At 32.1% G+C, this 19797-nt stretch overlaps 2 protein-coding genes across 3 annotated transcripts; one reads left to right on the forward strand and one right to left on the reverse strand.

Annotated features, from left to right (window-relative positions):
- Window positions 1-31: 31 nt before the first annotated feature.
- LOC111699297 (zinc metalloproteinase nas-4) lies at window positions 32-11566 on the reverse strand. Its single transcript, XM_023469937.1, has 18 exons — window positions 11523-11566; window positions 10005-10081; window positions 9870-9917; window positions 9551-9614; window positions 8614-8749; window positions 7887-7913; window positions 7326-7406; window positions 6967-6992; window positions 6686-6810; window positions 6213-6276; window positions 5549-5589; window positions 4503-4609; window positions 4028-4132; window positions 3529-3629; window positions 1460-1550; window positions 1118-1213; window positions 680-775; window positions 32-377 (listed from the first exon to the last, which is right to left on the reverse strand). The coding sequence occupies exons 1-18, from the start codon at window positions 11528-11530 to the stop codon at window positions 333-335; spliced, it is 1338 nt and encodes a 445-aa protein (XP_023325705.1). The 5' UTR covers window positions 11531-11566; the 3' UTR covers window positions 32-332.
- Window positions 11567-16954: 5388 nt separating this feature from the next.
- LOC111699298 (glycogen [starch] synthase) lies at window positions 16955-19787 on the forward strand. 2 transcript variants are annotated; one of them, XM_023469938.1, is made up of 6 exons: window positions 16955-17055; window positions 17530-17615; window positions 17910-17915; window positions 18400-18477; window positions 18692-18751; window positions 19748-19787. In XM_023469938.1, exons 1-6 carry the CDS (start codon window positions 17020-17022, stop codon window positions 19749-19751), a joined length of 270 nt encoding a protein of 89 aa, XP_023325706.1. In that variant the 5' UTR covers window positions 16955-17019; the 3' UTR covers window positions 19752-19787. The 2 variants fall into 2 exon arrangements, with proteins under 2 accessions (XP_023325706.1, XP_023325707.1); XM_023469939.1 differs by lacking the exon at window positions 17910-17915 and having other exon boundaries at window positions 16956-17055.
- Window positions 19788-19797: the final 10 nt, after the last annotated feature.

Genomic DNA, 19797 nt, shown 5'->3' on the forward strand with positions numbered 1-19797 from the left:
CTTATCTATTATATTTACGGAACAGTTTTTGAGGATACTTTTATTTCTCTGCAGCAATATAACAATTACAATAAATATGATAAATTTTGCATTAAATGTGCTTAATCATAGTCATTTAGATAAATATGTAAAAAAATAATTAAAATGGATGTTTAGCCAAATATATATTTTATAAAAACATTTATTTTTTTTAATATTTTTTTTAAATTGACATTTGATAGATTTTGATTTTCGATTTGATACAAAATACATGTTTTTGGATATTACAGAATATTTGGATATGAATACTATATTTGGATACAGGGTATATAATATGGATAATATATGGCTGACTAGCACTTGTTACATGAGCTCTTGCATCTCAAGGACATATACTCCTGAACAAAAACAAAATGATAGATATTTCGAACCAGATACAATTGCACAGTTCAATATTTCAAAAATACTTATAATTTTGTTTTTGGAACAGGAATGAGTATTCGATAAATTTTACTTTTAATTTAATGTTTTTTAACTGTCTGCAGTTTTTAAATTAAATAATAAAAAAACGCAAAAAAACATTCGCAGATTTACAATTTTTTGTGAATTTCTAAATTGATAATAAATAAGTTTTCATTTTTTAATCATGCCCCCCCCCCCTCTCATATAATTCATAGTTCATATTATTTAAATAACCTACCTTATATTTTGAATTTGTACAGTATCCCTGAGCTGCCCAACCAGAGCAAGATTTATTCTCATCCATACAATCTCCCCCAGAGCAAACCTTACACGACTAAACACAACATAATATAATAATAATACAAAAGTTAGATTAATTACAATAATGTAGAGAATATATATAGACATGAAAAAAGTGAACAACTGCCATTTCCCGGAAAAGATTGAGTCACAAATTCTGATTTTCTAATCCCTTTATCTTTGCAACCCAATGTTGTAGACCTTACAATTTTCAAACTATGCTTTTTGTTAGATCAACTCATTTAAGTTTAAAATATGGTTTACACTATCATGTTGCTAAGATATTAGGATAAGTCAATTTAAGTTTGTGGCAATGACTCAAATTCTTTGGTTTAGCCCTTGTGGCCTTAATTCTATAATCTACTCCATGTGTCACCTTTGCGCAGTAGATATTCATGTAATCTGGGTTCTTATCACACTCTCCCATAGCAGCCCAATCATCACAGTAAACATTGTTATCCTCACAATCAATCTAAAAAGGAACAATTGTTTATTTTTTCCTCATCATGAGCTAACAATATACTTTGACAAAAAACAAGTTTTCATCTCTCTCCCACAATTGCCATGATATATCAATGTTTGATATACTAGGCATTTAAGGCGCTTCACATTCCCTTTCTAATTTTAACTTTGGAGTTGCTGTTCAAGTTGCCATTTTATTATTATTTACAAATTTTCACAGATTTTCTGTTTAATTTTCAAAATTTTTTTTTAATACCTTGCACTGATCGCAAGCTACAGGACAGTACACCAACATCCAGCTGGGATTCTTCTTACACTCATCAGCCTTGGCCCACGTGGCACAGTATCTGTACATAAAGGAATTATGTCTGTCGCACAAACTTTATTTTTCGAATCCCTATATCGCTTCAACTCGATGTCGTAGACCTTTAACATTTTTTTTTCAAACAATACATTCTGTAAGATCAAAATTGTTCTAAGTTTGAAACATCAAAGATTTACAGCATTAGGTTGCAAAGATGTAGGGATTAGAAAATTTGGGTTGTTGCAAAAACTCAATTTCTCTTGTTGTCATGATGAATTTTGATTCTTTTTTTACAGACTTGAAAGAAATACTTTGATATTATCGGAGGACAATTCTAGTTATTTTTTTCTAGTGGGAAAACTCAAAGACTTTGCTAATTATAAAGACGAGGCGTTGGAAATTTATCCGACTATTGTGTACGCCTGTACAGCTGTATTTTGACGTCATTGGTTATTTTGGTTGTTTGAGAGTCTAACGATCGACATTAAAACCTTAGTTATTTAACACAATTGTGAATGTTTTGTGCTAAAAAATAACTAAAATACATTTGTATTTGTATTTTTCAATTTATTTATTCATTTGTTGGATATCAGGATCGTCTGGTGAATTATAGCGGAATTTGTGATAAAGTTACGCATCTCTTTTGTATTAAAAATAGCTAATAACTGTTAGTGAAAATTTTCAGATGTCGTCAAATATTTTTTCTGAGGTTCTATGGAATGGAATTTTAGGCGATGAAGAAGAGATGGGTCCAGAAATTTCAAATAATATGAACGGTAAATCAATTTTTGGTAAATGTCGTCTTCTGTTTAATCTTAGGCAAAGAAATGATATCGCATAAATTAATGTATTAGTCTTACTCTTCAATTAATTTATGTGGATTTTTTTCAAAATATCCACCATTAAAGAAAAAATATCACAGAAAGTTTCGTTAAAAATGCGAATTAATGGACGACCTTTTACTTAGAAGTCTTTTAAAGTTGATTATAATAGTTTTGAGGCATGAATTATTGGAGGATTTTAAAAAGGTGGATTAATAGAAATACATTGGTGAAAATAAAACTGGGAAATATAAAGAAGACTTTTGGACTCAATTTTTGATTAAATAGTTCAATGAACATAAAATACTGCAATTGAGCAGTGAACATGGAGGTTGTCTAAATTTCGTCTTCAAATTTCGGAGTATTATGTATACAAGTTCAATGAACAATTCGGATTGATTCAGGTTCGTCGGTGCCACTGCCAAGCAAAGTATTTATGATACCCAACTGCCAAGCCAACCAAGAATAGGAGAGTCTGCGTTTACAATGCCAGCAGATCCAAAAAGAAAAAAGTTTGGACGAAGGCTCTTTAATTGGATCATAGGAATTCCTTACAGAGAAATATCCCGATTTTGTAAAAACTATTACATTGTTAAATAAATATTATTAAGTTTTATTTTTCAATAATTCATTTAAATCAGGTAGAGAGAGAATTCAATCTTGAATGAAAAAGTAATGAAATAATTGATTACTGTTGAAAAGTACAAGGTTACATGCATACAAGATACGTGACATTAATTTTCTTTTTATAAACACTTAATATACTTAATTCAAACCAAAAGTAAATGTTCTAAAGGACTGATAGATGTAATTTCAAGTTACCAACCCATTAAAGGTCTTATTAACAACGGTACCATTTAAACATTTATCTGGGTAACAATGAGGAAGATATCGTCGTAATTTTAACTTAATAAGTGATGAATTCTGTAAATTATGTTCATTGTCTTTCCACTAGTCACTTTTATGGACTATGGACAAATTAAATATTTCAAGATAGAAAAACCAAAGTTGTTTCCTCATTTTGTTTTTAAATAACTATACAATTCCTTACAATTAACAAAAGACGACATTATGAAACGTCAGCATTTCTGGAAAAGATGACATTTGTTACGATCTTTCGGTACCCCGGAAAATGCGTCAAATTTGCGTAGATTTTCTAATGCGCTATCTTTAATTAGCAAAGTCTTTGGGAAAACTTACTGATTTTGGTCTTCACACTTGGGTTTGACCCAAGGCTTGACGGTAGTTGTTGTTGCTTCTGGATTAGTTACAGAGTTTCCAACTTGAGGGTAACCAGAGCACTGGAATATTTGGATTAATCAGTTTACCCAAGACTATATTGTGAAACAACATATTTTCTGTGTTGGAGGAGGGAAGGGGTGCGGAGACAAAATAGCAAAGGCTTGGAGACGTAGCGAGAGGCACGGATATGGTTTTGCGGGGATTGGAGGCTCTGCACCTCCTCCCTCGTTGAAGAGCTTTAGCTAGAGAATATGTTCATCTAGCAATACAAAGCTAATCATTAATTCAAATCTCAGAGTTTCAAAAACGAGATTTATGCAACAGTTGTGTAACAAATCATGCTTTGGTTTTTTGTATGTTATCACAAACTATTTTCTCTGTGTAGTCTCCTCCCATTTTTGAACCTCAAGCTCAATAAAATCATCACAAAAAATGAAAAAATTAAAAAAATTTTAACCTGGTAAAGTGTATTTAGCTTCCTAATATCCGTGTCAGAGAATCCTTCTCTTTGTCCTAGCTGACATTCGCCCTCCTTTACTGGTACAATAGTTGGGTCTCTGGCCTAATCAACACAAGTTTAGTTCATTGCTCTCTTCCTTTACTGGTACAATGGTTGGGTCTCTGGTCTAATCAACACAAGTTCAGTTCATTGATCTCTTCCTTTACTGGTTCAATGGTTGGGTCTCTGGCCTAATCAACACAAGTTTAGCTCATTGCTCTCTTCAAAAAGGTTGGTGTGAACCTTTGGAAAAAAAATTGTTTGATTGGAAAAAAACTCTTTTGAAGAACCAAGTAAAGCAATCTTGAACGTTAAGTGGGACTCTAGTTGATCAGACATCTGCATCCAGTCTGAACTTCCCAGGGAGCTATTAAATTACAAAGAGAAAAGACTCTTCAATGATGAGAACAAATTGCTTTAAGTCCTTGTTTACCTTGCTAAAGGCAAATGCACCATAGTGCATAACAGAGCAGGTATCGTACTCAGCACCAAGATGATCAATCTTGTTCAGATCATACTTCAAGAAGTTGTATTCCATCCCTGCAAACAGTAATTAGTAAGATGGGTCAAAGATGAGATCTGTGACTTTCAAAGAAATTGATATGATTCTAAATACTTTAAGTTATTGTATTCTATCCCTTCAAACTATAATTCGTAAGTTGGGTCCCAGATTAAATCTTGTTGGGTCACAGATTAGATTTAGTTGGGTCCCAGATTAGATCTAGTTGGGTCCCAGATTAGATCTAGTTGGATCCCAGATTAGATCTAGTTGGGTCACAGACTAAATCTAGTTGGATCCCAGATTAGATCTAGTTGAGTCCCAGATTATATCTAGTTGGATCCCAGATTAGATCTAGTTGAGTGCCAGATTAGATCTAGTTGTGTCTCAGATTAGATCTAGTTGGGTCGCAGATTAGATCTAGTTGAGTCGCAGATTATATCTAGTTGAGTCCCAGATTAGATCTAGTTGGGTCCCAGATTAGATCTAGTTGAGTGCCAGATTAGATCTAGTTGGGTCCCAGATTAGATCTAGTTGAGTCGCAGATTAGATCTAGATGAGTCCCAGATTAGATCTAGTTGGGTCCCAGATTAGATCTAGCTGGATCCCAGATTAGATCTAGTTGGGTCCGAGATTAGATCTAGTTGGATCCCAGATTAGATCTAGTTGGGTCCCAGATTAGATCTAGTTGAGTCCCAGATTAGATCTAGTTGGGTCCCAGATTAGATCTAGTTGAGTCCCAGATTAGATCTAGTTGAGCTAGAAGTTGTATTCCAACTCTGCAAACAGTTATTAGTAAGATTTTACAAAGATTAGATTTGTGAAAATAATATGATTATTATAAATACTTCAAGAAATTGTATTTCATCCCTTCGTTTAAAAGGAAAACATAAAAGTTACTTTTATAGATATATATTATTCAAGCCAAAAGCCAAGGCATACTTCGTGGTTAGAAGTATAGCTAGTGATTCTATCTATACCTTGAATAATGTTATCCCAGTTAATCCTGATGTGGCTATCTCTGAAAATAAAAAGGCTTGGTGAGATAGATTGCAAAATATTTTGTACTAGCTTTGGAACCCAGCGTGGCCCAGGGGAATCAAAATTTGAGTCAAATCGGCCAAGGGGTTCATGAGTTATGATCAGACAACCAAACAGAGATTACAACTTCTATACATATAAAGTTGTAATCTCTGTTTGGGTGGGTGTTTGTTTGTTTATCCGATCATAACTCAGGAACCCCTGTGCGGATTTGCCTCAAACTTTGATTGGGGAATCCGGGTGACCCTGCACGGGAATGTTCTTAGTTTAGTTTTGAGATTCTAAGTCAAGACTTTAATAGCGAAAATTTAGTGTCCCGGTAAAATCTTTCAAATGCGGGTAAACGGCGGGAGTAACTTTTAGTAACCTTGGCAGCGCTGGGTTCCCAAGCATAGATAAAGCGTAATTTTGCTATAAATAGATTTTTGAAAAGGAAGGAGTAAAAAGCTTTGACACAATTTCCTACATCACAGTTTAAACTGCACTTTCACGTTTAGTTAAATTTCTTTCTGATCTTGATTTGGCTTGTTCATAAAAGAAAAGGGAAAATAAAAGGTAAAAATTGATAATTTTGAATTTGATGAAAAGGTTCGAAAAGTCCACCTGTCTGCTCGACTCTGTTCATGCCAGAATCCAGAGGCATGCATAAGCTCGTGCATAACAATTCCTAAAACAAGAGATGTTTTGGATTTGGAAATTTAATCTGATAACGGTTCTTAAAAATGCTACCTTTTCTCTATATTAAAGGAACTGGACAAACGTGATTTCAAGTAACCCTCCATACAATGATGACAATGCATGATTCACCATGGTTCCCTCAAATGCTTTGTCTGATCAAGTATGAATTATATATCAATGTTTATAATTTTGAAAACTGATTATTTTCCATTGTGGTTTCCCTATTAAAATGCCTTATTTATACTGCGGGGAAACATAATTAAATACGTTTAAACCTAGAAAAACGACAATATCTTTCTCATTAGTGATCAGATAACGGTTTTAAAGGTATAGTTATCTCTATGTAAGAGGTTACCTTGAAAATACGCCAACAGTCTCTTTAAATATCGTGCTCTGACCTGTGTAGACACATCCATTCCCCAGGGAGACAGATTGTACAGAACCGGTTCTACCAACAGAACTACTGCATCCGCTGCCCTTCATGATGTGAATATACGCAGTCTCTGATGTACGTGGTCGAAATCTAAACGGATTAAATATTGAACATTTTTTGTTTAGTTACAGGGTGTCGAGAATTAATTTTTTGCCTTTTACATGAGAAAAAAAGGTTTTGAATATGATTATTTTCAGATGAAAATTAAAGGTTTTTTTTCTAATGATTTAATTTAATTTAACTTGCCTGATACATGTGTTGTCATGGTAGTTCTAATTTTAATTTATATTTTAAACAGTTTAACAAATTTATTTAAAAAGTTTATTGTAAATATTCAGGATTATCCACAAAGGATGAGACTATAAAGACGAGATGAAACTTTTTTATTTGATTTTTTTGGGTAGAATTTTGGTTTGAGGCTTGAAAAAATCTTTCAATGAGTGAAAGAAAGAAACAAAACTGGAAATGTAATAAAAGTTTTTTTTTAAATCGCATATTCGTTTCTCAAGTCTTATCCTTTGTGGGTAACCCTACAATATTAAAAATTGTATTTAAATAAAAATACGTAAAAAAATTTTTACATAGATGTTTAAAATATTATTTTCCTTCATTGCTTTTGCGATTACAGATCTTTCATACTGAGAGAACTGATTAGAGATGAGATAGGGTATAGTTGCATCCGGCCACTGGACACCATCTATTCTTTAAACATACCTTGGAACTTTAGTTCTAACTTTACCTCTTTTTATTTTTAGTAAAACTCTTTTATAATTGTGGTTACCATCAAACATACTGACAAATAACACCATATAATATGTAACAAAAAGCCGTCAATTCTGAAACAGTATAAGACCCGAGAAAAAGAGAAAATTAATGCCTGGAAACGCAGATAAAAAGATTTCGGTCTTAGGAAAAAACATTAAATCTTTGTGATTTTTTTCGTTATGAAATATAAAGTGATGAAAAATCAGTAACAGATTTAATTCAAAGCTTTATCAACATGAACATTTTGCTATTGAAAAGATGCAATTAAAATGACATCTGTTAAGCTTATGAATTTTGAATTTTTTTGTTAGCTTCAAGCAAGGTTCTCAAAAAATCTTTTTTTTCTGCAATAAATATATCTGAACAACTTTTTATAATTTTATATCAAAGAATAAGGGTTCCTTTCGCCAGCCGTCTTTGATGGCGTTCTAAAATACAAAAGAAAAATGATATCAGCTAAAGTTTATCATTAGAAAATCAAAATGATTAAAAAACAATGATAATAAAAATCTATTCTTGGCTCACGTAAAAAATTTGTTTTTTCCACAGGCAATGCCAGGCCCTTTAACTAGTATAATATGTCATTATTTTTAATGGAATATTCGACGTAATTTTAAGTGTTGAAGTGACACTCCATTTATTGAGTGAACTGTTCGATTAACAACGGTTCCTTAAATCTTTGTCTGATCAAGGATGAATTAGGTACAGGATGTCCGACTAAACATGACAGTTGGCAAATGGTTTTGAATGTCTTCTTCCATATACTATATTAGATATTAAAGACTTTTTGCAGTGTATTCTATCTTATACTCAAATATATTTTACTTTGAAATCAATTTTACTATAAAATGACTGCCATGTTATACTTCTTATTAACGATAATTAATCTATTTTGTATCAAAGAACTTAACAAATTATGAAATTATTCACCAACTGTCATGTTTCGTGGGACACTCTGTATCTTTGTTTTCAAGCTAAAATATGTGATTTCTCTGAAAATATTGCAATTGTGGATGTATGCAGCAGAGAAGGATATTGTCAGAATTAAACAATTTTCAAGAATAAAACATTCCACTTTGAAAATGAAGGGTCGGTAATCAAAATTATGAAAATATATTAGAATCTGACCCTTGCAGAGTCTCCGATCTCATGAAGTTCATCCATAGACACATTATCTATATCACCCTCAAACAGACCAGCACTCTCAATAGGATCCTTGTGGTTGTCTATACCAAAGGATTCATCGTCCACGGAGTCAGATGCTCTAAATATTCATGTTTAAAGGGAGTGTTCGCGAAAACTAAAGGGGGTGTGGGCTGCACAATATACATAGGTCCAAACGTTGTATGATCAGAACCGGTACAAGGATTCACTAGTTTTATTGTACAACATACACATAAACTCGTACCAGCCCGTCTGGTGAAGCCAGTTAATGTGGACCCAGCTCTTTCTATACAAAAAATAGACTGGCTGGATAAATGCTGCTGATATTAATTGAATCTGGAATCTATTGAACAATTTTAATTTTCTAATGAATTTCGTAATGAATAAATTGTTGAAGTCAAATATAGTCAAGAAAAGTAAAAAAGTTGCAATGTCATAATAAAATCCATGGATTTGTATTTATGTCTGATCATTCAAATCTTTTAGAGTGTTGGTTGACTGTAGAGAAAGAGTAAAAGTTTTGCCCTTTTGAAACAATCAAAAATTCTAAACTTCGATGAAATACTGCAGTATATTGTGTAGGTACATTGTACAATATATATATGTTTATTATTCTACGATATATACAAACCAGGTATCTATTTACAGCTTAATCCAAAGGTTGCAAGCTCTCATGTAAAAAATAGATTAGAATTTTGCCAATTACTTCTTAAAAACTAAAACTAAAAAACAAGGGCTTTGTAGTTTAAAATACGTATCGAGCTAGAACAATTATATTATGTTTGTAAGATAAAATTAAAGGTCATAGTGTTGCGACACGTCAAAGTTGACCCCATCCATGGTTAAGATGGAACTTTTCAAAGTAGTCTGGATCCATGTGTACTAATAATAATTTTACTACCTGAAGTCATCAGGATTGATAGGAGAGCCAGGTGTATCCTTGATGAGTAAGTGATCATTTCCACCTGTACATAATCTCCTCTTATTTTGTACAAAGCAAATGTTAGGTTTAAAAAAACATTCCTCTTTTTATGTACAAAACAAAATCTGATTGTAAAAAACACGGTTTGCTTTGTCATCTATTTGCTTTAAATTCGAAATAACTTTTCTCAAAAACATAAACACACAAAAAATATTAATAAAAACAAAAATAAGATAAAAAAATCCAAACCAATTTTTTTTTTTAATTTAAAATTTTTTTAAAATCTTAAAAGGGTTGCCTTGCTGAGCTTCGATCTTCTCTGGTAACTGAAAGGTTTCCCAGTTTACTAAACAAATAGTAGTTGTTAAAAAACACAAATTAAAGTTAATTAATAAAAACAATTACTGTTTTTTGTTCATTTATTTGCACTCACCTAGATCGTTAATATTGAAGTCATTTGAACTTATTTTAGCAGACGACAAAGAAATAAGAGCAAGCAAACAGAATAACCTGAATACAATTTTTATATCATAAAGATCAAATGAAAAAGTACATTATATTATAATTTCGAAATTAAAAAAGTCTAGCATTATTTAAACTTAGATTTGTAGTCTAAACTGAAATAAAGATCTGAATAACTTTTCCTCCATCTCCATCTCCGATTGGTGTAATATTTCAAAATTTGACCGTTTGATCTAGCTGAATTCACAGCTTAAATATCAAAGGTTGCCAAGATATAAGGACAAGAAAATGAAGAGAGTAATAAATAAATTTCTTTCTGGGGATTTCTGTGGATCAAAATAAAAAGTGGAGTATGCAAAATAAATCTGTATTGTGTAAATACATTTTTATCTTTTACAAAGAACTAAAATTATCTACAGTGAATCCCAGATATATGGATACATGCAAGAGTTTTTTATAAAGTCCTATTCTCAACCAATTAAAGATCAAATGCCGCGGAAAACCAAGTAAACTAAATTGATTGCTGTCCATGATATTTCACTTTCAGGGCTATAACTTACCTTGAAATAAAAATAGAAAATTATAGTTTCTGAAGAACTATTCAAAAATTTATGACTCTCAACAATGATATTGAGATTTATTTTCACGAATTGTATTCAATCCTTTGAAGATGCGAACATCTGAGCAGCTTTCTTTATGTGCAGAACAATGATAAAGCGTAACATGCAGGGAATAGGAATAAAGGGAAAGAAAATGGCGCTGGTCTGGCATGAGAAAGCCAGTGGCACTGCTTTGTAGACCAGTACGGTAACCTAACACATACTATTTTGGTACAGACACACAACATGATTACAATCAAGGAAATTGCAGAACAATGTTGTCAATTAAAATTAAGCTTGAATAACGACTTTATTTGTTGTAAACTTTAATCAAGTTATATTCTTTGCATGAAAATTTGGCTTTATAGTGTTGACTTAAATATGTAAATAATATATTACATGCATTTAAAACTTATTTTTAAGTAAACAATTAACAATAAACAAATGTACTCTCCTAGACTGTACAAATACTGAGATTCATACGTACTGTAACTATACAGTACACACCTTTGGTACGGTATCCTTACACACACTCTTTTGGTACAGACACACCCCCATGACGTTTCCGCCCCCTGGTAAAATGCTGTCATAAACTTTTAAATAAATTTCAAGACGATATTCCATGCGCTCTTGCTATGTATGTGATATCTACTGTAGAAAAGATAAGAATATTTAAAAGCTACTTTTATTTTAAAAACAGTGCATTTTATTCTTATGGAAGATATCCTAAATGTAAAAAAACATAGAGGTGAACAAAAACTACAATTTTTTTTATCCCTATATCTTTGCAACCTGATGGTGTAAACCTTTAATATTTCAAGTTGTCAAAATTTGAGTTACAATCTCTTTAAAGATTTTTATTTAATCATAAAAAAGCATTGTTATATTACCTGTTCATGTTGTTTCAAACTACTAATTTATCACTACCAGGATATATGATATACTGCTCTCCTCTACCACTATACACGTCAAATCTAAAATGTCAGTTTATTGATTAACTAAACAAGCAGGTCATTCATTCGGTTTTTTATAGTGGAAGGGGCCGAATTTAAAGAATTTGAGCCTCGGCTTAAATTTGAGACGCGGCTTAAAAATAGTTGGAGTCACTGACAAATGTATTTAATGTTTCAAGATTTTAGCCGGCGCTCAATTGAAACCGGGTTTTGTTGAATTTGAGACGCGGCTCAAATTCATTAAATTCGGACTCGGTTTAATACATTTTAAGCAGAGGTTTTTTGACCCATTAAACAAATCTGTTAACGTAAATTTAAGTTCCATGCAGGATTGTCGTCTCGGTTCTTATCTTAAATGTCGCTACATGAAGCTTTTAACTGTAATAAAGATGTAATTGTAATTTTAGTTGACCCTCCATGCAAATATAAAAATGTCCGATTTACAACGGTACCATTAAAAGCTTTATTTGATCGTGTATGAATTATAAATTGATGTTTAAAATTCTAAAGAATTATTATTTTCGATTGTGGTGACTCTACAAAGTGACCTGCGCATTTCTACTGCAACAGGAAACCAGAATTGAACACTTTTAACCCTAGAAATCGAGAATATTCCACATCAGATACAGGTTTCAATTCTGAATCGTGCATTGCCATCTTTGCATGGAAGTTCACTTGAAATTACGCTTACGTGTCCCTTTAAAGAAATAGCACTGACCGCAATCACTTCTCTTTCTTAATGTTTTCACTGAGTACGAATTTAATGAATTTGAGCTTTGTCTCAAATCCGACAAATTAAGCGCCGGCTTAAATCTGGAAAAATTAAATACGGTTTTTAGTGGATCCAACCCTATTTGAGCCGCGTCTCAAATTTAGGCTGCGGCTGAAATTTTTAAAATTCGGCTTCCGTATCTCTATAAAAATGAATGTTGTATTTGTATGAATATGATGTGAATTTTATATTTAATCTTAAGGTTTCTACCAAGGATCTGGTCGATAACTGAATAATCCTACAGATTTAATTCTCGTGGATACCGCGTATTTTGCGTCACACGAATGCGAGGACTTTTTCAGGGCCAATTCTGCATTGACGCATGTTCGCAACGACCGCAAGATATTTGCCTAGCGTAAAAAGTCAACTTGAAAACACGACCTTATGTCAAGTAAAATAGGTCAAATGTGTTTAACTACAACCCCACCCCTTAACCCCTGTCACCATGTACCCCCTCTCCCCCCCTACATCCCTTAATTGATAACACTTTTATACCAGTATCAAATTGTTTAGTTTAAGTAGACTTAATCGTGCTGGGATGTGAAAATTCTCAGGGGAGGAGAGGGAAATTTCTAACAAATTAACAATTTTTATTAAAGGGAAACTTCACAAATCACAAAGGTAGAGTTTCCAGCTTTTTAAACAGAGAGTGAAACATAGTTACCGGAGGGTTTAAAACTTTTAAAGGGAGAGTAAAACTTAAAGGGAAGGTTTATAACTTTTAAAAAGAGATTGAAACTTAGTTAAGGGTAGGTTTATAACTTTAAAGAGAGATTGAAACTTAGTTAAGGGTAGGTTTTACAACTTTTAAAGAGAGATTGAAACTTAGATAAGGTAAGGTTTATAATTTTGAAAGGGAGAGTAAAACTTAGCTAAGGTAGGGTTTATAACTTTGAAAGGGAGATTTAAACTTAGTTAAGGTAGGGTTTATAACTTTGAAAGGGAGAGTGAAACTTAAATAAGGTAGGGTTTATAACTTTGAAAGGGAGAGTGAAACCTAGCTAAGGGAGGGTTTATAACTTTGAAAGGGAGATTTTTGTGATGTGTCCTACATTTTCTGTAAATTATAAAAAATTTATTTAAAAAAAACATTTTACAGTTTATGAATTTTATTTTTCTTTAGTAACAATAGATTTAAAATATTTAATATTTTATATACTATTGAATCAAATTTATTTGATATTGTTTTACCGCTGGAATTTTCCAAATTAATATAATTCAAAATTTAAAATTTTGATTTTGATATTTCAAATGGCAACTTTTTTTTTAACTTTCCTTGATGATCTCCATAACTTTTACATTTTAGTAATTAGAAATTAAAAATCCAATTCAACACAATTTTTTATAGACCCGGGTTTTGTGATTTATTATCTAAAAAAGTAATTTAATAATAAAGGGAATATTGATTTTAAAGCTCTTTTCGATAAGAACTTTATAATGAAAAATGAAATGAGCCTGGAGAAGACGCCTTTTTAGCGATAGGAAGTTTAAGAGTTAATTAAGGAATTGAGTTTTTGCCACAAACTCAAATTTTTTAATCCCTATATTTTTGCGACTTGATTGGGTAAAACTTTGATATTTCAAACTTAAATTATCAAACCTATTAAATATGTTTGAAATGTCAAAGGTGTGCGACATGGGGTTGTAAAGATAAAGGGATTAGATAATCAGAGTTTGTGACAAAAACTCAGTTCTTTTGATAGCTTATTTATGTATGTAAGGTTTTAAATAAAGACTAAAATAAAATTTATCGTTTTTTTGTTGCTAATCTGGCCATTAAACATCATGGAGAACATATTTTTAGAGATGCAAAATACTGGTAAACGGCAATCTCTCGGTCATTTTCTTAAATTTATCTCTAAAATTTTGCTTAGGATATCTTACATATTCCGTTCATAATTTCGGACAAAATTTTCGTAATTTTGGACAAAATATTCGCAATTTTGGATAAAATGTTCGTAATTTCGGACACAATGTTCGTGATTTCGAACAAAATGTTCGTGATTTCGGACAGATTTTTGTAATTTTGGACAATGTTCGTAATTTCAGGCAAAATGTTTGTAATTTTGAGCAAAATTCGTAAGTTTGAACAAATTTTTCTTTATTTTGAACAAAATATTCGGAATTATAAAAAAATGTTCGCAATTTTTAACAAAAGTTCGTATTATTTTGAAAGCAATGTTCGTATTATTTTGAACAAAATATTCGGAATTATGAACGAAATGTTCGTAATTTAAAAAAAATGTTCGGAATTTTGAACAGAATATTCGTATTATTTTGAACAAAATGTTTAGAATTCTAAACAAAATGTTCGGAACTTTGGACAAAATGGTCGAAATTTTTAACAAAATGTTCGGAATTTCGCAAATCTTTAAGTAATTTCAGTATTACAAACGATATGTTAGTGTCCTTACTCCTTACTGTAACATGTTAGAATAGAATTATAGAACGCTTCAAAGAAAGGATAAACTAAAGGTTTGAAAACAGTCTCTTTATATAAAATCTGATGCTAAAACTCCTGGCTCAGTGTTTGCTTGGGAATCCAACCAGAGTGTGTAGACATTCCAATTATCTAACCTTACTTGGAGGAGGGACCTTACTCAGGAGAAGGGGGGGGGGATTGAATGAACATTCTTTATGAAAATGAGTGCACTAGAAATCTTTTTTCTGCAGTAATATATTTAAATAAATGCAGTCTTACAAAGCGAGAATTCATTGAATCGATTTTAAGTCAAGATTTTCAATTTCTTTTATATCTCCTAATCTATATATATTACTTTGCTTGGGTGAACGTACGATTTTACTCAAATAGGTTGTCAACCTATTTGATTTTACTCAACGAATGATTTTACTCAACGAAGATTTTGCTGAATGAACGATTTTACATAACGTTCGTTCAATGAGTAAACGAACGACAATTTTGAACAAGAATTTTGAGAACAAACAAAATCTATTTTTTACAAAATGATAAAAAAATGAGGAAATGGGTCGTTCACGAAGATGAACTTACGAACTAAATAAAACCAAACGCGTCCATCTCTAGATTTAGACTAAACTTGGCCTTGTTAATTACAATACAAGAAAAAACTACGTCCTGGGTTGTCCTAAAAACTATGTCTTGAATTGTCCTAAAAACTAGGTCCTGGGTTGTCCTAAAAATTATGTCCTGAATTGTCCTAAAAACTAGGTACTGGGTTGTCCTAAAAACTAGGTCCTGGGTTGTCCTAAAAACTAGGTCCTGGGTTGTCCTAAAAACTAGGTACTGGGTTGTCCTAAAAACTAGGTCCTGGGTTGTCCTAAAAACTAGGTCCTGGGTTGTCCTAAAAACTAGGTCCTGGGTTGTCCTAAAAACTAGGTACTGGGTTGTCCTAAAAACTAGGTACTGGGTTATTCACCTCTCCTTAGTTATAATCTCATTGTAATGAAGAATAATTAGCGTACACATGAGTTTGAAACTTTAAGAAATAGAAATACTAAAATTGCGGAGTTGCTCTAGACTACTCTAGACCAAGGTTATTATGCAAGGAAAGTTAAATGCAGTTGTGTATACTCTGCGTACATATTGAAACCAGTTCTCTCAGGGCGGAATATGAAAACAAGAATAGATGCATCAGTGTTCGTTAAGTATCCGAGGAGGTTAAAAGCATTAAAGTTTGATAATTTTGATAATTCACATAATAGTTTCCTATGACCGGATTATTTCATTGATTTTTTTATGTGAAAGATGGATCCCATATCAGGATTCGACATCCGTCTTGTGTTTACATTACGGCCCAGAGACAGTACACTGCAGTGCAAAAGATGGGTACACCTCTGAAATAACTTTCCTTGCATTATAACCTTGCTCTTAACAAACATTTAAACACAACGATAAATATAATTTTTCAACTTTGAAATCTAAAATTATTACTTATTTATAAATTTACAATTTAAGTCAACACTTCAAAACTAAAAACACCCGTCGACGTCCGAACCGGGTGCCATGTGGTTTAAAGTTTCAAGCTCTCTACTGTGCGGTTATAAGACAAAACTGGTTTAAAAATAATAACATTGTTTCAGATCAGAACATGCAGTACAGAAAAACCTTCGTTCGTACAAGTCCTAAAAATTAAAACCAGAGTTTTAAAAACACAAAATACTTTGATTTTAAAGTGAAATTAAAACATATTAAAACAGAATAAAATTTTAGTTCGAATATCGGAAATTTTAAAGATAAAACATGAAGAGGTTTTGTTAACGTTCCTGGGATTCATGGATGAAATTGAAGTACTATGAGTACTATACACTTTAAAAAGTTCAGAAACATTAATCTTGATAAAAGGAAGATGTAAACTTAATATTTAATTTTTGGGCTTCCAACTCAATTATAAGCTAGGTATCTCAAACAACTCAAGTTTAAGCTAGGTATCTCAAACAACTCAAGTTTAAGCTAGGTATCTCAAACAACTCAAGTTTAAGCTAGGTATCTCAAACAACTCAAGTATAAGCTAGGTATCTCAAACAACTCAAGTTTAAGCTAGGTATCTCAAACAACTCAAGTATAAGCTAGGTATCTCAAACAACTCAAGTATAAGCTAGGTATCTCAAACAAATTATGAGTATTTCTTCATCTATGAATTAAGGTGTCAAAAGTATTTTTCAGATAAAAACAATTAATTGACAATGAATGAACCCGGGCTAGGTTTGTTGGATAAGAAGGTAAGCTATAAATTATGATTATTCGCAATATTTCTGGAGTAAAATTTACAATTGACAAGTATAAATATCAAGTTACGTTACTGATATCTACGAAACTGGTTATAGTAAAGTACTTGATTAATGTACATAATTGATTAATGTACATAATTGATTTATGTATACATAATTGATCAAATATTTTTGACTTTTTGCTTATAGAAATACTAGCCAGATGTATTGTACACAACCTACCTAAATTATTGTAAAAAATGTTTATTGTCCTCAAGCATTGTACAGTGAACGCTCTAAATATTGCACAAAATTTATTTTTGTACACATACTATACATGTATTTCTATTGTATTAAAATCTGATGTTTTATTGTACTTTTATTTAAAACATATCATTTCAAGTTTATAATATTCTGTACATGGTGTACAATACTTTGAGTACTGCATGCTTACAAGGTTCATTGTACTTATCTTGTACTGTTCAGGGTGTACTTGGGTACAGGATGGAGACTGGAGAAGATTTAGTTAAGTTCAAGGAGAATAAAACTACAGTATTCCCATCAACCGCTTGGTTAGTATCCTTGCCGGTGGGAGGGGGGGGGNAAACAATAAACTGTTGAATATGTGTTTAATTAGCAACTCTCTGTGATTCAAAGGAAACTCGGCAATTCTTGTTCTTATTATTTCATTAGGGGTATTATTAGTTATTTTAGGGGGTCAGTACCACCTTGCATCCTACTTTATACGCTATTGACCATAAGCTGATAACTAAGTTTATTTTATTTCTAATTCCCCTTTTAGCTGTCAACATATCTATAAAATTTCCATGCGTCCAATTACATCATTAATTCAGCTAAATGTCCAGTTTCAGGTACAAATCCGGTGATTGTCACTAAATATCCAGTGTCAGGTACAAATCCAGTGAATTTCACTAAATATTCAGTGTCCAGGTACAAATCCAGTGATTTTTACTAAATGTCCAGTTTCCAGGTACAAATCCAGTGATTTTCTCTGAATATCCATGGCGTCAGGTACAAATCCAGTATTTTAATTAAATGTCCACTATCCAGGTACAAATCTAGTGATTTTCACTAAATATCCAGTGTTCAGGGATAAATCCAGTTATTTCCACTATATGTCCAGTGTCCAGGTAAAAATCCAGTTATTTTCTATTTATAGATGATTGGGAGGCCAGCTAAAGATTGTAAACAAAAGTAAGTATTAACACTACTGTACGTGTTCACGTCTGTATTTCTGTGTACAGGGTTAGGAGGCTTACTGGGAGGTTGGAAACAAAAAGGTGTATTTATAATGCTCTGCATCATGGATTTCCAAACAGAATTTTCTATGTACAGGTGTTTGGAGGCGAGCTGGGAGGTTGTTAACAAACAAGGAGGTATTTACACTGTGCTAAGGAGTAAAGCTTCTATAAGGTATATTTAAAAAATAATAGATCTATCGTGTACGACAATTTATTTTCATTTTTTGCCTATTTTCCTGCGTACTGTTGTTTCAAAAGGGGATTATCGTTCCAAAAATGGTTGATTATGTTATTTTGCTTTTGCTATATCCATATTTCAAGTTGTAGAACCATTCAAATAAAAAGGGCCTTGACTTTTCAAATAATTATATACTTTCATGTCTTAGTTGTCGTGAGTTAGGCAGCAGATATATAATGCTTGGCCCACTAACCAATTCCTTCGCACATNGGGGGGGGGCGGTGGGTACCCCCATCTATTTCCTTATTGTGACTCAAATCTATAACATTTGTTGTACTATTAGAAACTGTGGGGCTCTATACTTTAATTATCTGCAAAAAATTGCAAATTTGCAAAATTTCAATTATTTATTGCAATATCATGTTTTTAGGCCTAAAATGTGCTATAAAACTAAAAGTCCGCGAAATCTTTCAAGAACTAAATGTGCATTTAAAGAAACCTGCAAATGCGAAAATTCCCTTTAAAAGCATCTGTGCCAAAATATATGCAAAATTTCTTTGCAAAAATTATGCAATCTGCTTCCTTTTGATCAAGGCTTTCCATAGATTTAGTCTGGTAAAAATAAAATAAGGTATTAAAGCAGTATGACTGAGGACTCAGGCAGTACCGCAGCAGGTATAAAAGCCCTAATTTGAGTCTAAAGCTAGGTTCATGTGTTAGTTAGAAAAGTCAAAAAATCTTAACAACCCCTGACCAATATTTTTGGAGTTTTCTCCAAAAAACGTCACAACTCTGTCCTTTTGTGGAAATGTTCGCGAAAGTGATAAATCCGTGAAATGTTGTGAGCAAGACACCTAGTGGCAAAATCGTCGTCAAAGGTTATCACGTATAAAAAAATGATATGTAAACATTAAAATTGAAAACTTTCGGAATTCTTCTATTGTACTACTTACAAGGATCAGGTTTAATTTAATTTCATCATTTACAGTTGAGTGGAATAATGCAGCTTATTTAATTTACATGTGCTCATGGGTATTAAGCGGTGTCAACCCCTTTCTCTGATAAAGACGAATCACGTTTAAGTAAAATTATAGTATAGCAATCAAATCAAAATTTTATTAAGAATTTCAACGCAACCCCTTTGATATTTTCGCGAACACTCCCTTTAATGTTCTTTATAGAATAATTTTATAGTTTCTAAAGTCGCAAATTACAGAATGTTTGTTTGTTAAATTATTTGAATATTTGTAATAAATCTGTTGCTTTAGGTTGAAGTATTTAGCCCACCACCCTGCTCTCCTCTTGCCAGAACAT

The sequence above is a fragment of the Eurytemora carolleeae genome, unplaced genomic scaffold, assembly GCF_000591075.1.
Source record: "Eurytemora carolleeae unplaced genomic scaffold, Eaff_2.0 scaffold116, whole genome shotgun sequence".
NCBI lineage: Eukaryota > Metazoa > Arthropoda > Copepoda > Calanoida > Temoridae > Eurytemora > Eurytemora carolleeae.

Excerpts from the sequence above, each read along its gene's own strand:
- LOC111699297 (XM_023469937.1), bottom strand. Across the intron at positions 9,615-9,869 it reads GAAGATCGAAGCTCAGCAAG|GTGGAAATGATCACTTACTC; the intron begins GCAACCCTTTTA and ends GATTATGTACAG. Across the intron at positions 1,214-1,459 it reads TAGCTTGCGATCAGTGCAAG|ATTGATTGTGAGGATAACAA; the intron begins GTATTAAAAAAA and ends GTTCCTTTTTAG.
- LOC111699298 (XM_023469938.1), top strand. The coding sequence starts at position 17,020 with ATGAATGAACCCGGGCTAGGTTTGTTGGATAAGAAG. Across the intron at positions 17,056-17,529 it reads TAGGTTTGTTGGATAAGAAG|GGTGTACTTGGGTACAGGAT; the intron begins GTAAGCTATAAA and ends TGTACTGTTCAG. Across the intron at positions 18,478-18,691 it reads AGGAGTAAAGCTTCTATAAG|TTGTCGTGAGTTAGGCAGCA; the intron begins GTATATTTAAAA and ends TTCATGTCTTAG.